We start from the raw sequence: 17,706 nt of genomic DNA on the forward strand, positions 1-17,706 counted from the left end.
TATGAATACACGAATCGTTAACGTAATTTTTTTTCAAAAAAAGTATATACATGTTTTGGGCCACAATCCTTAAAGTAATTTTATTAACACTTCTGTATGGATCCATAGTGCTTCATGGAAGAGATACAGCTCATGGTTGAGGACTAGAAATACTAGTTGGGTCCGAGGGTGTTTCGTTTGAAATCATCTTATGGGCTTAAAATAAGTCCAAATTATTGTTTTTGATCCAAGTTATAAAACACTATTATTGGGTTTTTAACGTGAAAAGTCTGTTTATCATCTGCTGGAGGGGGCTGATTTTAAAACACTGCAAATTGCAATACAACAATGCAGTCGTATTGTCTTGTTGTGCTTTTAAAGTATATATAATCAGAACTTATATTATATGAACTTTTCATCTTACTTTAATGTATTCGTATGGATACTTTCTGAACACTATTATTCATAATTTCGTATGGGTATATGATATTTTGATCCTCAATATTGAAATAAAGAATTATAAAAATATATATGTAACTTATTCGTGTCAGGCACATATGATATATTCATATTTGATACAGGTGATATTCTATCTTGACTCCATTTAGCATAGCCCAAACTCTATAGATATCAACATAAATACAACAATAGAATGTGTTCGTGTTAGATATAAACGACATACTTTATATCTAATACAAGTGATCTCCTATCTCGAGTCCATACAACATAGTTTAAACTTTATAGATATTAAAATAAATAATTCGTATTAAAAACATACGACATACTTATATCTAATACATATTATTTATCTCAAAAACTCTACAGATATTAATGTAAATATAATTATAGATTATATTCGTGTTAGACACTTATAACTAATATACCCATATTTGATACATATACTTTATCCCGAATTCATGTAGCGTAGCTTAAACTCGTATCACATAAAACCATGAGTTAATTTTTGATAAATAGGGAATTATATGAAAAATAATTTATTATATATTGAATGCAGGGATCACGTTCAATATTGTTCTTCCTTTGTGCTAATCTTTCTCAGCTCTCAGACTTTTCTAGCTAGTTTCAACTTGAGCAATTTTTTTTTTTTGTTTTTTAAATTACGATTGAGATTTAAACCCAAAACCTTTAATTCTAAAACCAACTGTAATATCACTGCATTAACAACTCATTAACAAATTGATTTCGACGTCCGCAATTCAATTAATCATATATATTATGCTTTGGTACAGTAAAGCCGCCGGCTGCAGTACTTATTAACAAAAAGACAACAGCACTCACGAAAGTCGTTACAAGAAAATAGATGTTTTGCCACGTAACGTTTGGTCTTAGTCAAATTAATATGTAGATATCTTCCACAAGTAGTTAGCTGAGTCATATGACAATGGCATGTTCATCAAACCTAGCTACTTAACTTATCTTAAATTAAATCCAATATATGAATTACATAATCAAGAGTTAGGCATCCTAATGTGTTCATAGGTTGATTTTGCAGATTTTTTTTTTATTAATCAAATTGTTGTAAGATGTTAAACACCATGGAAGGACAGGTCAAAGGCGGCTAGGCCAAAAGGTTGGGTTGATTTATGAATGGTAATGGTGGGGTTTTAATAGTTTGGGAGATTTCCATTTGATAGCCAACTAGTCAAGCAAAAGAAAACACAGCCACTAGTGTTTTAAATGGACCAGACAAGGTCATGGATTTCGTAATCACACCAGCAAGTTGTTGAATGATTAACAGTTCTTTTGGTCAAGAAAAAACTTTTTACAATTTTCTTATATTTATTTAATTAATTTTGTTGAATGGAATAGAACAATGCGATAACAGGTATAGGATTTGATGTTGGAAAAAATAAATACGAGAATAGAAATAATGAAAAAGAAATTTAGCATATGAGAAAAATACTTTTAAAAGATAATTATTTCATTAGAAGTAATAAAAAATGATTATATTAAAATATTAATTTCTAATAAATGAATAGACATAAATTTTTATTTTAATGATTATTACCATTTGTATAATCATGATTTATATAAGCAATCATCTATTTATATTCAAATAATTATAATTATTTATCACATAATAATTGTTTCTATTTAAATATAATTACTCAAAATATAAATAAAATTAATACAAAAATTAAGTTTATTCACAATAATTAACTCTTTTTATTTGATGTGAGATGTACCATATTCTAAACTATTAACATTTAATATATAATAAAATTCATCAAGCAATCTTGATTTTTATGTAGTATTTTATTTTAATCATTAATTTTTAAATTCTAAAATTTAGATTCACGACCTTTTTTATAATATTTTAAATTCATTAATTTTGTCAATCATCAATGTAAGGTGATTATTGAATATTAAAGTGGTATAAATTTTAGAGTTTATATTTGATATATTATCAATGTATAAATTCTACACACTATCAATGAATCAGATAATATTACTTCATTAATGAGTAAATATCAATCTTTAAAATAAAATATATAAAAATTAATATTTTTTAAAAAACTTGTTAATAAAATGACATAATCTGATTCACTTCATTAATAAGATAAAATCATTCAATTCACTGACAGTATATCTATATACTAATAGTATATTATTTTTCTACTACGAAGACATGTTTGAATGTCCCTATATGACGTTGAGATTTTGGACATTTAATGTAATTTCTCTGTAACTTAAAAGTGAACCTAATTCAAGACATATTTCCACACAACCATTTTCAACGCATGGTTTAGGAATGTGCTTGCATTTGATTGTTTTAGCTCATTCTTTACAGTCTGTAAGGTTTGGAAAAGTCGAAAAAAGAGTCTCAAAAACCTAAAAAAGAGATAATTCATGTATACCTACAATTTTGAAAAGAAAAAAAGAAAGAGAAAGATCAAAAGAAATGAAAAGGACATCATATAGGAAGATTATCATGAATTGAATAAGTTAAGGAAAACCGCCCTGAAATTAATTCTTTATTTCATATGGCATATTATACATCTAGGTAAATATCCACGCAATTTGTATATAAAGAGCTGAATTGTATGGGAAGGTCAGAAACATACAGTCCAAGCGACTTGATCTATTCTCAATGGCTACCTTCTCTTCAAGTAATAGTTCCTTCATGGCTGCAATAGTCCTTCTAGGGATCTTCGCAGCAAACTTGGATCAAACAGGTTTCTTTCTATCTCCCGTCTGTCTGTCTGTCTGCCCTATTTGAGTCTTTCTGCATTAGTTAGGTCCTTACCATTGTCCTGATCATTTGCTTCGGATGCAAGTACAAAGTTTCAAAACAGTGAAGCTAGGTTCTATATAATATTCCAAGAATCTGTTGTTAATTTCCATTTTGGTTGGATTAATGGACGAAGTAATGGTGTAATTACAGTTTCTGCGTATCCTTATTCCTTGCATTAGCTTTTTCTTATTCATTAAATGGAAATAGAGTTTTAAAATACATGTGGTAGAGTGTTAGACTCTTTTCAATGATTAAGTTTAATTTCTGACAGTCTTAACTAAAAAAAAAAAAGAAAATGATCCAATGGCATGCTTGCCTGGAAACTCCTACAATTTTTTAGTTAGATTATTCATGTTAATAGCAAGAAAAGAAAATTTTGTTATTCCTAGCAGCAGCCTTCGGGTTTATTGCTTTCATGGTTTTGAATTTTATGTTATCTTTCCGAAATTCCAATCGAGCTTTAATTAATAAGAGTTCTGAAATGCAGGTGCGGAGCCTGTTGGTGTTTGTTATGGAATGCTAGGCAACAATCTTCCAAATGCATGGGAAGTCATCCAGCTGTACAAATCACAAAACATCAGGCGAATGAGACTTTATGATCCAAACCAAGCAGCTCTGCAAGCTCTGAGAGGCTCAAACATCGAAGTAATGCTAGGTGTCCCAAATTCTGATCTTCAAAGCCTTGCTAACCCTTCTAATGCACAGTCCTGGGTGCAAAGAAATGTACTAACCTACTGGCCAAGTGTCAGGTTCCGGTATATTGCGGTTGGAAATGAAGTTAGTCCTGTTAACGGTGGCACTGCTTGGTTTGCTCAATTTGTTTTGCCTGCCTTGGTGAATGTATTCAATGCAGTTCGATCAGCTGGTTTGCAGGACCAAGTCAGGGTCTCAACTGCAATTGACATGACCTTGATTGGAAACTCCTACCCTCCATCAGCAGGTGCCTTTCGTGGGGATGTTAGGTCGTATTTGGACCCGATCATTGGCCACTTAGCATGGGCCAGGACACCTTTACTTGCCAATATTTACACTTACTTCAGTTATTCAGGCAATCCAAGGGACATCTCTCTTCCCTATGCTATATTTACTTCCCCTTCACCTGTTGTATGGGATCAAGGACGTGGATACCAAAACCTTTTTGATGCAATGTTGGATTCATTATATTCAGCTCTTGAGAGAGCTGGGCAAGGGGGCCTGCAGGTTGTTGTCTCAGAAAGTGGATGGCCATCAGCAGGAGGGTTCGGGACAACGGTTGATAATGCACGCACTTACCTCACAAATTTGATCAAGCATGTCCAAGGAGGAACCCCAAAGAGGCCTGGAACAGCTATAGAGACTTATCTGTTTGCCTTGTTTGATGAGAACCGGAAGGAACCTGAGCTAGAGAAACATTTTGGGTTGTTCTACCCAAACAAACAGGCAAAATATCCCCTCAATTTTGGTGCAGGAAGAATCTGGGATGTTTCAGCCGAATATAATGCAACTATTTCTCTTAAAAGTGACATGTAAGGCTGAAAATCATGAGAATTTGGATTTTATTCTATTTCTCCCAATGTATTTTCGTCTTAAATAAGTGAGAAATCTGCCAGCAATCAAGTAATTTCTTGGTATATCTGGGATCAATGCAACCTTAAGCGTGTTTAATATGACCTTCCTATGTTCAAAGAACTTTAAAAGTAAACAAAATTTACATTTTAACGCGTGAAAAGTATGTGAATTACCTTAACACTCAAAAGAGTTGTAAACGTAAATATAGGCTTTGATACTTACATGTAGCAAACCATACATGGCTACAAACACAATAAACTACACCCAAAACGACTTCGAGCATAATGAACAACACCCCACCCCAACATCTAAGGATGCTTATTTATTTATTTAGGCAGAGATTATTGACATCGCTATTGTTCCCTTGCATGCATGCATGGTGGATTTGAACTTGACCGATTAGCCAATTGTGATTTGAGCCCAAAACCAGTTTTTTGGCTGGTGTTGTTTGCCTCCCCTTAACGGTTTGAGCTTCTGTGTCAGTTTGAGATTGGCCATCACTGATTTGACCACCACCAATACCTTTGTTGGTAAAATCTGCTTCCCCGGCAGGTGAAGAAGGGTTGCGTGCACATCTAACTTGCTCGTTAGACATTTCTTTAGGATGGTTATAACTAGTCCAGTAATGAAACAATGCAAGCAGATATTGAATAATGACAATTAGAGATTAAGAGAACAAAAATGTGAAGCCCTGGTGAAAACAAGCACATATAAACATAAACAGATCAGAGTCTCCTATGGGGGAAAGTTGACATTGTTGCACTTAAAGCAGTCTTCCATGGAAAAAGTACATTGTCCCAAGTCAACGAACATATTCATCATTCTTGAGGTTGCCACAGACATTACATTCCAATACTTTAGAAGGAGCACCATCAGATGGGGGCAACGGGGCAAGTGTGCCCCAACAGTTTTCACGACTACACATGTATCTAAAAAAGAAATAGGCATGAGGAAAATTAGTGTTGCCTGCTTCAACCCCATGTTCTGAGTCAGAGGCTATCATTTGTTCATCGCTGTCCTCATCCATGAACTCCTCCTCCTCCTCCGCCTCCACATTCCCATTATCATCAATAAAATCGGCTTCATTATCCGACCAATTGGCCTCCACCTTGCATCGGTCACAATCACAGTTAAAACCATAGTCCTCAGCCAATCTCTTCTGTCTGGTGGAGAAGTTAAGATTGACAGGGAAATAACTCAAGCAAATCTCCCTACCTTGGGGTACATCATGAATCATCCTAACAATGATGTCAGTATTCTGGTCAGGAGCCGCATCAAGGTAATCAAATCTGCAGGCATTAGGAAGACAATCATGGTTGAAGAAAGACGCCTTGGGATAGATGCCGTAAGCACGAACAGACCTCCGACCATCTTGTTGTAGAGAGATGGGTTCCATCAAGCCAAAGGCGTTGAGCTTATCTTTGGCCAACAGAGCTGCGGTGAGTTCGATGGAGAGAGATAATGAAGGAGGAGGGCAGAGGGATGAAACAATAAAATGCAAGAATTGGACAGCAGAAGCATCAGAAGGAGAACCCTGGCCTTGAAGAGAAAGCAAAACCTGGAAACAGGAGGGGGAAATAAGCACAAGATTATAGGCAGCAATAAGGAAACGGGCTTGTACTTGGCGTTCAAGAGGTTGAGAAATAAGAGGGGAGTCACAAAGGCGACTGAGAGCCTGGCAAACCCAAGGAGAATGAGAAGCAGCTGTTGCCATGGTTAGGCAATTAGGACTGCAAAAGAGATGATGATGAGAACACGATGGACACGGCATTACATTTGCTGATGGCAAGAGCGTTCTAAAGCAATTGTCACAATAGGAGGCAGAGGCAGAAGATCCAGGTTTAATCAGAGGAAGAGAAGAGTAGACAAGGATGGGAGAATCCTTGAGAACAATTTGTCCTGCCCTCAAAGGTTGCGAGGCCACAAGAGCCCTTCCCCTTCCTTCCATCTCCGCTAACCTTAATAAGGATTCTGAACCATCTGACAACATCCTTTTACTTCCCACTCTGTACATATACAAAATATTCAACAAACTTTACAATCCACAATGCTGAAAATATAACAAGAGCTCAAAAACGGTAAATTCAATTCTTTTTCACTAATGTCAAATTCCTCTGTATATCCTGGAGATAATGCAAGACAAAATTGATTAATCATGTCAAAACGATAGCCTTTTTCCCTTTTCTCCTTCAGACCAACCTCCATTTACTCTTAGTTGGTGATAAAAAATACTTCTTTATATCATATTAAGTTATTAATCCAACAAAATAATGGTAAAAGCTGCACCCAGAAACATATATGCAAAGAATCCTGGACTCACCAAATTTAGAAAAGCAACGATCAGATTTTATTTTGAAAAGAATGGGTATGAAAGTGAAGTTATAATTTTAAAACTTCAAAAGATTATACTAAAATCATAGTATAAATGAAAAGAAACAGGTTCCAATTTCAGTCCCATAGATAAAATCATACAGTGCAAAAGAAACAAACTGAAAGAAGATAACCAGATATTCAAGAAAAATCAATAATGTAGAGAATTAGTCACCTGAGTGTTTGAGCAGACACCAGCCAGGAGATTTGTTTAGCTTCAAGAAACCAAATAAAAAGGGGAAGATGATTGAAAGAGCTTCAGTTCAGTTGCGGGGAAAGCAGCAATCAATGACACTTTGGTTAGAGGCTTTAAAGCACCTAGGGCTTTTTTTCTTTACTCTTTACCGTTGCTACTCATTAATTTATGGGTTGGATTTTGACAAAGAGTAGGCCTAGCCTTCATTGACTGGGCTTAATATGGCAGTTGAATGAACTTGAGTTTTCCGGCGCAATTGTAAAAAGGCAGTAACTGTGGCCGCTGGGATTCCAGCCCAGGTCTCGACGGCCACAACGTGGAATTCTTACCACTAAACTACAGCCACGTCATGACAATCGGGGAACATTATCAACTATTAATTCTTGTTACTAATGCGAACCACGCAACACTCTCTCTTTATCTTGTTGTGTCATGTTGAGGTGCAGGTTCATGGTTCCAATCTGATCTTTCACTACCTGATTGCTGCAAGTTTTGCTGCCTTTGCTTCACAGATATGGGCTGCCATGGACTTGTCTTTTCTAAAGAATGACTTGCAGTGGGAGAAGTGATATCCAACACTAGGGGTCAAACTGTAGCCTCTGGATCAGAAAACACTGTAGTACAGGTACTGTACCATTTTCCAAAAAGGAAAGGATATCTCATATATATATATATATATATATATATATTCAACTTATTAACATAATCAGTTTTCAATTTTATTTTTATCAAATAAACTAAAATAAAATGTGATGACAATTGCAAGAAGAGAAGCTTCTGACTAGTAGTAATTCATGCAATGTGTTGATTGGTAAAGCTACAATAAAGTACAACAACAATTTATAAGATTAAATTATTTCCTATAAAATTTGTAGTTCAAGTTGATACAGATAATAAGATGTTGAGTGAGAGTACTCAATCGACAAAGGTGATGATGTAGGATTTTCTTCTGTCTTATTGTTCTTATACTTGACTGCAAAGTTGCTCTTAGACTAATAAGGAGGACGGCAAGGAATTGGAAATGCCGGATGGTACTGAAATTGTGCTGGTGGTGGAGGTGTAGGTGGCGGTAGAGATGGAGGAGGAGTGGGAGTGGGAGTGGGAGGACAACCGTAACACAGATATGGTCCAACAGGCTGTCCATATGCAGAGCCAGGAGGCTTTCTCCTGCACTTGCACCTGCCAGGGTCGGTTGTGGCTTGGTCTAAATGATGATGTTTATGTGTGACCATGTTGTGAACCCCTCGAGCAACTCCTGGATAGCACCTTCGACGACAGCCAAAGGATAGACCATGTAACGATCAGCTGCCCGGTGAAGCTTATCAAATCCATATTCTACAGAGTCACTCACATGATCCCTGACTTGATTCCTCTTCATGGCCTCGTTGTTTCTTCTTTCTCTTTGCTTTTGGAGGCTTGTCCACGACCTTCACACTTGTAAAGAAGAACTTAACGTTCTTCACAATTAAATAAATAGAGGAAGAGGAATAAAGTTTGTGCTTGAAATCAAAGCTATATATTCCATATCACTTATCAGGAACTTACAAACGGTGTAGAGTAATTATTCCGGAATCCTGACTACATCATCATTCATCATCATCTAACATTGTCAGTAAATTAAGGGCTACCATTTGCTAAATTCCCTACCACATTTCTTTGATCTTCTGCTTGAAGCCTTGATGGTGTAAAAAATCTTTCATTAATGATTAGATAAAATCTGGCTTGGCCTAGATTTGAAAGTTCAATTGGAAACCAATTTATTTTTCTTTTCAAAAAGAATTTGTATTTAATTCTTTTGGTACTTCAGCGATATAAAGTTTCAAAGATTAGTTAGGGGAAAATTCTTTAGCAGTGGCATGTTTAGTGTTTTTGTTTCTCTTCTGTCAAAGATTAGTAAGGGATTAATCAATTGAACTTTTCTTTGTTTGTACTTCGTTATTGGACAGATAATCGTTTTACTACTGACATTGCCCAAATAATATCTCAAAAGTAACTCGAACCAGTTGGATGTTGGACTTGATAATATTGTAAAAAAAATTTATTGGAAGTTCAAACCATCACCTCTTACTAAAAGCCATGGACATATATTATTTTATTACATAAGCAGAGATCAATCCTTGACCTCTGGTTTCAATACTTTGATTTTCAGATACTAAGCTGATGTCCATGTACTACCGAAGTTACTAACTTTAATTGTGCCACTACTGTGGTTGGTCTTATTTACGGTCCGAATCTTTAACATCGGTTATCAGTATTGCCCAGGGCGGCAATAATTATAAGGATATGGTTTAGTTAGACATGATCATGATGGTGGTGGTGGTGGTGGAGGGGGAGGAGGAGGAGGAGGATAGCAATAATTGTATACATGTGGATAGGGCTGTGCCTATGGGGGTGGAGGGTGACGGCCAGGTGGACAATAACCGGGATTTGGTGCAGGTGGCGGCGAGCGTTCAACAGGGCAAGGCGGGCACGGCGGGCACGGCGGGCACTTTTCCTTATCTCGGTCTCCAGGATCTCTATCAGTGCACCAGTCGAGAACTCCTCGTGTAAATCCCCTGATACCCTCTCCAACAATGTTGCCTCTCACCTCATTCTTGCCACCAGTATTGCTACGTTTACTCATAGTTGCAATGAGAAGCCAAAAAAGGCTACAACCAGCTCTTTTTTTTTTTCTTTGGGGGCCTGTCCACCTGCCTGATACACATGGTGAAGATGGCATGGCTTTATATAGATATAGAAAGATGAAATCATGCGAGTCTGCTTAAACGACAAGTCTTTCTGTTAATTACAACAAATTGGGGAATTTGACAATATTTCGTCAGGTGTTTTACATCAGCAATTAGCCAGAGTAAACTGATGCACTGGAATGGACCAGGGTGCCGAATCTCGGCAGCCACCCGAGGCAAATTGTTCATCTTATGGATGCTGCTTTTATCTTACATTTTCCATAGTGTGGAAGCTTTTAGCAACTCAAAATAAACAGAATTTTCTCCCATCAAATCAAAAGACAGCAAAATTAGCATCAAAGACTCAAATCTTATCCTCTTTAATGGGTATAAATTCTGCTGCATGCTTCTCATTTACGCAGGTTTCAGAGTAACATATAACATATATTGCAAGAATCTGCCAAAGTAGAATTCATGTTTTGCAATGAGAAAAGGATATAAAAAAGTGCATTCAATACTAGTGCATTCCCTTTGCAGAAATCCTTATCTATTGTTAATTTGTATGGAAAGCTAGCACGTGACAAAAAAGATGCTGACAGCGGACATAATGAAGGAATATCCCTATCCCCACTGCGTATTAACACAGAAGCTATGCGCATTGAAGCAGATACATTCATTATTGCTGCTTTTAATGGTGCTGTAAATGGAGTTGCTCCAGTGGTGCTCAGTTGGCTCAAGTAGTGAAAGACACCGTGCTATTAACTGATGCACCAGCACCCCATCGAATTCCACCGATTATGTAGCTGGCAGCTGCCTCTCCACCTGATCTACTGCTGCAGTCTCAGAACTATCCAGGACATCCAATTCCTGGGTTCCCCTCTCCCTGTCACTGTACAAAATGGTCACTTGGTAACCAAAAGATGTAAAATGTTAAGAATATGGACATTAATGATACTGGCCCGCATAACGATGTATTCAAAATTTTCATCTTTTTTTCTTTTATATATATTTGAAGTTAGTAGATATTGAAACGTGATCAAGAAAATTAAGAATCTTATGCTGCTAGAATTTGCAACTTCGGTGGTGTTTGATCTTTCACTCGACCCGTAAAATATTATTCATTTTAATTTAAAAATCTTATAATTTTATCTCACAAAAAATATTTTATTAATTTAAGTTTAAATCTTTATATATATCATAATAAAACTTCATATTATTTTGATATGAAATTAAAACGTTACAAATTTCTTCAATTAAAACTTGATATCCTTATTAAGTCTAACATAAAACACACAAATTTATCAAATAACATCAAATATTAAGTAAATCTCATAAAATGCACATAAATCTATCGAATCACATCAAACATTATATAAATCTAATACAAAATACATATAAATAATAAGATCACACCAGACGTTGAGACTCTAAAAATGAGTCTCATCGTGTAATATTTAATATTTTTTATTTATATTATATTTATATTGTATTATATTTTAAATGATCAAATTTACAAGTAATTTTATTTTCAGATTGCGATTGGAGTAAAGTTTTCAGACAAGCTTAGCTGAAAATGGGCCACACAAGCTTTGCCTTTGGTCTGCAACAGCAGCTAATTAGGTCAGAAATAAAGACAAGGGAAAGAAAATACTAGAAATTGAGTGGATAATGATAAAGAAACTTTAGGTAAAAAAACAAATAAAGTAATGATAATCCCTATGAGTGCCCCCAAAATAAAGTTGATGTTGTACTGAGATTGCTGGGGTTATTTTATTTAATTTGTTTTGGTATCACTTGTTTTAGTGTTTTTCTTTTCGCAGTAAGGAGCGGCATTGGGAGGGAGGGAGAGATGTATCATTGTTCATTTCCCTTGTTTAGAAAACAGTTTTACGGATGCTAATAGATTGGATGGAGGTAAATTTTTACTCATTTCAAATTTAATTCAATTTTATAAATTTAATATTTGAATTTGATATTAAAATATTATTTTTATATTTAAATTCATTTTAATTTATATATATTTAAATTTGTAAATCTAAAATTAATTAAATATAAAATATTATTTTTTAAATATAAATATAAAATTATATATATAAACATAAATATAAATTTATATAAATAGTAAAAAATAATATATACAACATCCTTTTACCTCCCACTCTGTACATATACAAAATATTCAACAAACTTTACAATCCACAATGCCGAAAATATAACAAGAGCTCAAAAACGGTAAATTCAATTCTTTTTCACTAATGTCAAATTTCTCTGTATATCCTGGAGATAATGCAAGACAAAATTGATTAATCATGTCAAAAAGATAGCCTTTTTCCCTTTTCTCCTTCAGACCAACCTCCATTTACTCTTAGTTGGTGATAAAAAATACTTCTTTATACCATATTAAGTTACTAATCCAACAAAATAATGGTAAAAGCTGCACCCAGAAACATATATGCAAAGAATCCTGGACCTCACCAAATTTAGAAAAGCAACGATCAGATTTTATTTTGAAAAGAACGGGTATGAAAGTGAAGTTATAATTTTAAAACTTCAAAAGATTATACTAAAATCATAGTATAAATGAAAAGAAACAGGTTCCAATTTCAGTCCCATAGATAAAATCATACAGTGCAAAAGAAACAAACTGAAAGAAGATAACCGGATATTCAAGAAAAATCAATAATGTAGAGAATTAGTCACCTGAGTGTTTGAGCAGACACCAGCCAGGAGATTTGTTTAGCTTCAAGAAACCAAATAAAAAGGGGAAGATGATTGAAAGAGCTTCAGTTCAGTTGCAGGGAAAGCAGCAATCGATGACACTTTGGTTAGAGGGGTTTAAAGCACCTAGGGCTTTTTTTCTTTACTCTTTACCGTTGCTACTCGTTAATTTATGGGTTGGATTTTGACAAGAGTAGGCCTAGCCTCCATTGACTGGGCTTAATATGGGGTAGCCGGTCCTATCAACATCGCTAGAAGTTGAATGAGCTTGAGTTTTCTGGCGCAATTGAAAAAAGACAGTAACTGGGATTCCAGCCCAGGTCTCCACGGCCACAACGTGGAATTCTTACCACTAAACTACAGCCACGTCATGACAATCGGGGAACATTATCAAATATTAATTGTTGCTACTAATGCGAACCACGCAACACTTTCTCGCTATCTTGTTGCGTCATGTTGAGGTGCAGGTTCATGGTTCCAATCTGATCTTTCACTACCTGATTGCGGCAAGTTTTGCTGCCTTTGCTTCACAGATATGGGCTGCCATGGACTTGTCTTTTCTAAAGAATGACTTGCAGTGGGAGAAGTGATATCCAACACTAGGGGTCAAACTGTGGCCTCTGGGTCAGAAAACACTGTAGTACAGGTACTGTACCATTTTCCAAAGAGGAAAGGATATCTCATATATATATATATATATATATTCAACTTATTAACATAATCAGTTTTCAATTTTATTTTTATCAAATAAACTAAAATAAAATGCGATGACAATTGCAAGAAGAGAAGCTTCTGACTAGTAGTAATTCATGCAATGTGTTGATTGGTAAAGCTACAATAAAGTACAACAACAATTTATAAGATTAAATTATTTCCTATAAAATTTGTAGTTCAAGTTGATACAGATAATAAGATGTTGAGTGAGAGTACTCAATCGACAAAGGTGATGATGTAGGATTTTCTTCTGTCTTATTGTTCTTATACTTGACTGCAAAGTTGCTCTTAGACTAACAAGGAGGACGGCAAGGAATTGGAAATGCCGGATGGTACTGAAATTGTGCTGGTGGTGGAGGTGTGGGTGGCGGTAGAGATGGAGGAGGGGTGGGAGTGGGAGTGGGAGGACAACCGTAACACAGATATGGTCCAACAGGCTGTCCATATGCAGAGCCAGGAGGCTTTCTCCTGCACTTGCACCTGCCAGGGTCGGTTGTGGCTTGGTCTAAATGATGATGTTTATGTGTGACCATGTTGTGAACCCCTCGAGCAACTCCCTGGATAGCACCTTCGACGACAGCCAAAGGATAGACCATGTAACGATCAGCTGCCCGGTGAAGCTTATCAAATCCATATTCTACAGAGTCACTCACATGATCCCTGACTTGATTCCTCTTCATGGCCTCGTTGTTTCTTCTTTCTCTTTGCTTTTGGAGGCTTGTCCACGACCTTCACACTTGTAAAGAGGAACTTAACGTTCTTCACAATTAAATAAATAGAGGAAGAGGAATAAAGTTTGTGATTGAAATCAAAGCTATATATTCCATATCACTTATCAGGAACTTACAAACGGTGTAGAGTAATTATTCCGGAATCCTGACTACATCATCATTCATCATCATCTAACTTTGTCAGTAAATTAAGGGCTACCATTTGCTAAATTCCCTACTACATTTCTTTGATCTTCTGCTTGAAGCCTTGATGGTGTAAAAAATCTTTCATTAATGATTAGATAAAATCTGGCTTGGCCTAGATTTGAAAGTTCAATTGGAAACCGATTTATTTTTCTTTTCAAAAAGAATTTGCATTTAATTCTTTTGGTACTTCAGCGATATAAAGTTTCAAAGATTAGTTAGGGGAAAATTCTTTAGCAGTGGCATGTTTGTGTTTTTGTTTCTCTTCTGTCAAAGATTAGTAAGGGATTAATCAATTGAACTTTTCTTTGTTTCTACTTCGTTGTTGGACAGATAATCGTTTTACTACTGAGATTGTCCAAATAATATCTCAAAAGTAACTCGAACCAGTTGGATGTTGGACTTGATAATATTGTAAAACAAATTTATTGGAAGTTCAAACCATCACCTCTTACTAAAAGCCATTGATATATATTATTTTCTTACATAAGCGGAGATCAATCCTTGACCTCTGGTTTCAATACTTTGATTTTCAGATACTAAGCTGATGTCCATGTACTACCAAAGTTACTAACTTTAATTGTGCCATTACTGTGGTTGGTCTTATTTACGGTCCGAATCTTTAACATCCGAATCTTTTGGTTATCAGTATTGCCCAGGGCGGCAATAATTATAAGGATATGGTATAGGTAGACATGATCATGATGGTGGTGGTGGTGGTGGTGGTGGTGGTGGTGGAGGAGGAGGAGGAGGAGGAGGAGGAGGAGGATAGCAATAATTGTATACATGTGGATAGGGCTGTGCCTATGGGGGTGGAGGGTGACGGCCAGAACCGGGATTTGGTGCAGGTGGCGGCGAGCGTTCAACAGGGCAAGGCGGGCACGGCGGGCACGGCGGGCACTTTTCCTTATCTCGGTCTCCAGGATCTCTATCAGTGCACCAGTCGAGAACTCCTCGTGTAAATCCCCTGATACCCTCTCCAACAATGTTGCCTCTCACCTCATTCTTGCCACCAGTATTGCTACGTTTACTCATAGTTGCAATGAGAAGCCAAAAAAGGCTACAACCAGCTCTTTTTTTTTTTCTTTGGGGGCCTGTCCACCTGCCTGATACACATGGTGAAGATGGCATGGCTTTATATAGATATAGAAAGATGAAATCATGCGAGTCTGCTTAAACGACAAGTCTTTCTGTTAATTACAACAAATTGGGGAATTTGACAATATTTCGTCAGGTGTTTTACATCAGCAATTAGCCAGAGTAAACTGATGCACTGGAATGGACCAGGGTGCCGAATCTCGGCAGCCACCCGAGGCAAATTGTTCATCTTATGGATGCTGCTTTTATCTTACATTTTCCATAGTGTGGAAGCTTTTAGCAACTCAAAATAAACAGAATTTTCTCCCATCAAATCAAAAGACAGCAAAATTAGCATCAAAGACTCAAATCTTATCCTCTTTAATGGGTATAAATTCTGCTGCATGCTTCTCATTTACGCAGGTTTCAGAGTAACATATAACATATATTGCAAGAATCTGCCAAAGTAGAATTCATGTTTTGCAATGAGAAAAGGATATAAAAAAGTGCATTCAATACTAGTGCATTCCCTTTGCAGAAATCCTTATCTATTGTTAATTTGTATGGAAAGCTAGCACGTGACAAAAAAGATGCTGACAGCGGACATAATGAAGGAATATCCCTATCCCCACTGCGTATTAACACAGAAGCTATGCGCATTGAAGCAGATACATTCATTATTGCTGCTTTTAATGGTGCTGTAAATGGAGTTGCTCCAGTGGTGCTCAGTTGGCTCAAGTAGTGAAAGACACCGTGCTATTAACTGATGCACCAGCACCCCATCGAATTCCACCGATTATGTAGCTGGCAGCTGCCTCTCCACCTGATCTACTGCTGCAGTCTCAGAACTATCCAGGACATCCAATTCCTGGGTTCCCCTCTCCCTGTCACTGTACAAAATGGTCACTTGGTAACCAAAAGATGTAAAATGTTAAGAATATGGACATTAATGATACTGGCCCGCATAACGATGTATTCAAAATTTTCATCTTTTTTTCTTTTATATATATTTGAAGTTAGTAGATATTGAAACGTGATCAAGAAAATTAAGAATCTTATGCTGCTAGAATTTGCAACTTCGGTGGTGTTTGATCTTTCACTCGACCCGTAAAATATTATTCATTTTAATTTAAAAATCTTATAATTTTATCTCACAAAAAATATTTTATTAATTTAAGTTTAAATCTTTATATATATCATAATAAAACTTCATATTATTTTGATATGAAATTAAAACGTTACAAATTTCTTCAATTAAAACTTGATATCCTTATTAAGTCTAACATAAAACACACAAATTTATCAAATAACATCAAATATTAAGTAAATCTCATAAAATGCACATAAATCTATCGAATCACATCAAACATTATATAAATCTAATACAAAATACATATAAATAATAAGATCACACCAGACGTTGAGACTCTAAAAATGAGTCTCATCGTGTAATATTTAATATTTTTTATTTATATTATATTTATATTGTATTATATTTTAAATGATCAAATTTACAAGTAATTTTATTTTCAGATTGCGATTGGAGTAAAGTTTTCAGACAAGCTTAGCTGAAAATGGGCCACACAAGCTTTGCCTTTGGTCTGCAACAGCAGCTAATTAGGTCAGAAATAAAGACAAGGGAAAGAAAATACTAGAAATTGAGTGGATAATGATAAAGAAACTTTAGGTAAAAAAACAAATAAAGTAATGATAATCCCTATGAGTGCCCCCAAAATAAAGTTGATGTTGTACTGAGATTGCTGGGGTTATTTTATTTAATTTGTTTTGGTATCACTTGTTTTAGTGTTTTTCTTTTCGCAGTAAGGAGCGGCATTGGGAGGGAGGGAGAGATGTATCATTGTTCATTTCCCTTGTTTAGAAAACAGTTTTACGGATGCTAATAGATTGGATGGAGGTAAATTTTTACTCATTTCAAATTTAATTCAATTTTATAAATTTAATATTTGAATTTGATATTAAAATATTATTTTTATATTTAAATTCATTTTAATTTATATATATTTAAATTTGTAAATCTAAAATTAATTAAATATAAAATATTATTTTTTAAATATAAATATAAAATTATATATATAAACATAAATATAAATTTATATAAATAGTAAAAAATAATATATACAACATCCTTTTACCTCCCACTCTGTACATATACAAAATATTCAACAAACTTTACAATCCACAATGCCGAAAATATAACAAGAGCTCAAAAACGGTAAATTCAATTCTTTTTCACTAATGTCAAATTTC

The 17,706-nt window shown here is 35.3% G+C and overlaps 3 protein-coding genes across 16 annotated transcripts in view; 1 reads left to right on the plus strand and 2 right to left on the minus strand.

Moving 5' to 3' along the window:
* The first annotated feature begins 2,929 nt into the window (after window positions 1–2,929).
* On the plus strand, window positions 2,930–4,845 carry LOC111306922 (Glycosyl hydrolase superfamily protein). The gene is made up of 2 exons (XM_022904954.2): window positions 2,930–3,176; window positions 3,723–4,845. The coding sequence occupies exons 1-2, from the start codon at window positions 3,092–3,094 to the stop codon at window positions 4,742–4,744; spliced, it is 1,107 nt and encodes a 368-aa protein (XP_022760689.1). The 5' UTR covers window positions 2,930–3,091; the 3' UTR covers window positions 4,745–4,845.
* Window positions 4,846–5,427: 582 nt separating this feature from the next.
* On the minus strand, window positions 5,428–7,468 carry ASHR2 (ASH1-related protein 2). Its single transcript, XM_022904953.2, has 2 exons — window positions 7,329–7,468; window positions 5,428–6,789 (listed from the first exon to the last, which is right to left on the minus strand). Exon 2 carries the CDS (start codon window positions 6,771–6,773, stop codon window positions 5,586–5,588), a length of 1,188 nt encoding a protein of 395 aa, XP_022760688.1. The 5' UTR covers window positions 6,774–6,789; window positions 7,329–7,468; the 3' UTR covers window positions 5,428–5,585.
* Window positions 7,469–9,372: 1,904 nt separating this feature from the next.
* The window catches only part of LOC149512714 (uncharacterized), a 33,479-nt gene continuing 25,145 nt past the window's right edge, over window positions 9,373–17,706 (minus strand). For 10 of the 14 annotated variants that reach the window (XM_089751346.1, XM_089751340.1, XM_089751345.1 and 7 more), the window contains 2 exons: window positions 12,716–17,039; window positions 9,373–11,615 (listed from right to left, as the gene is read on the minus strand). The gene's annotated coding sequence lies outside the window, so the exon portion shown is untranslated. The remainder of the gene's footprint in view (window positions 11,616–12,715; window positions 17,040–17,706) is intronic. The other 4 variants (XM_089751341.1, XM_089751335.1, XM_089751347.1 and 1 more) reach the window with 4 other exon arrangements.

This window comes from Durio zibethinus, chromosome 22 (genome assembly GCF_047325235.1).
Source record: "Durio zibethinus cultivar Kanyao isolate XHJ-2024 chromosome 22, ASM4732523v1, whole genome shotgun sequence".
Taxonomy (NCBI): domain Eukaryota; kingdom Viridiplantae; phylum Streptophyta; class Magnoliopsida; order Malvales; family Malvaceae; genus Durio; species Durio zibethinus.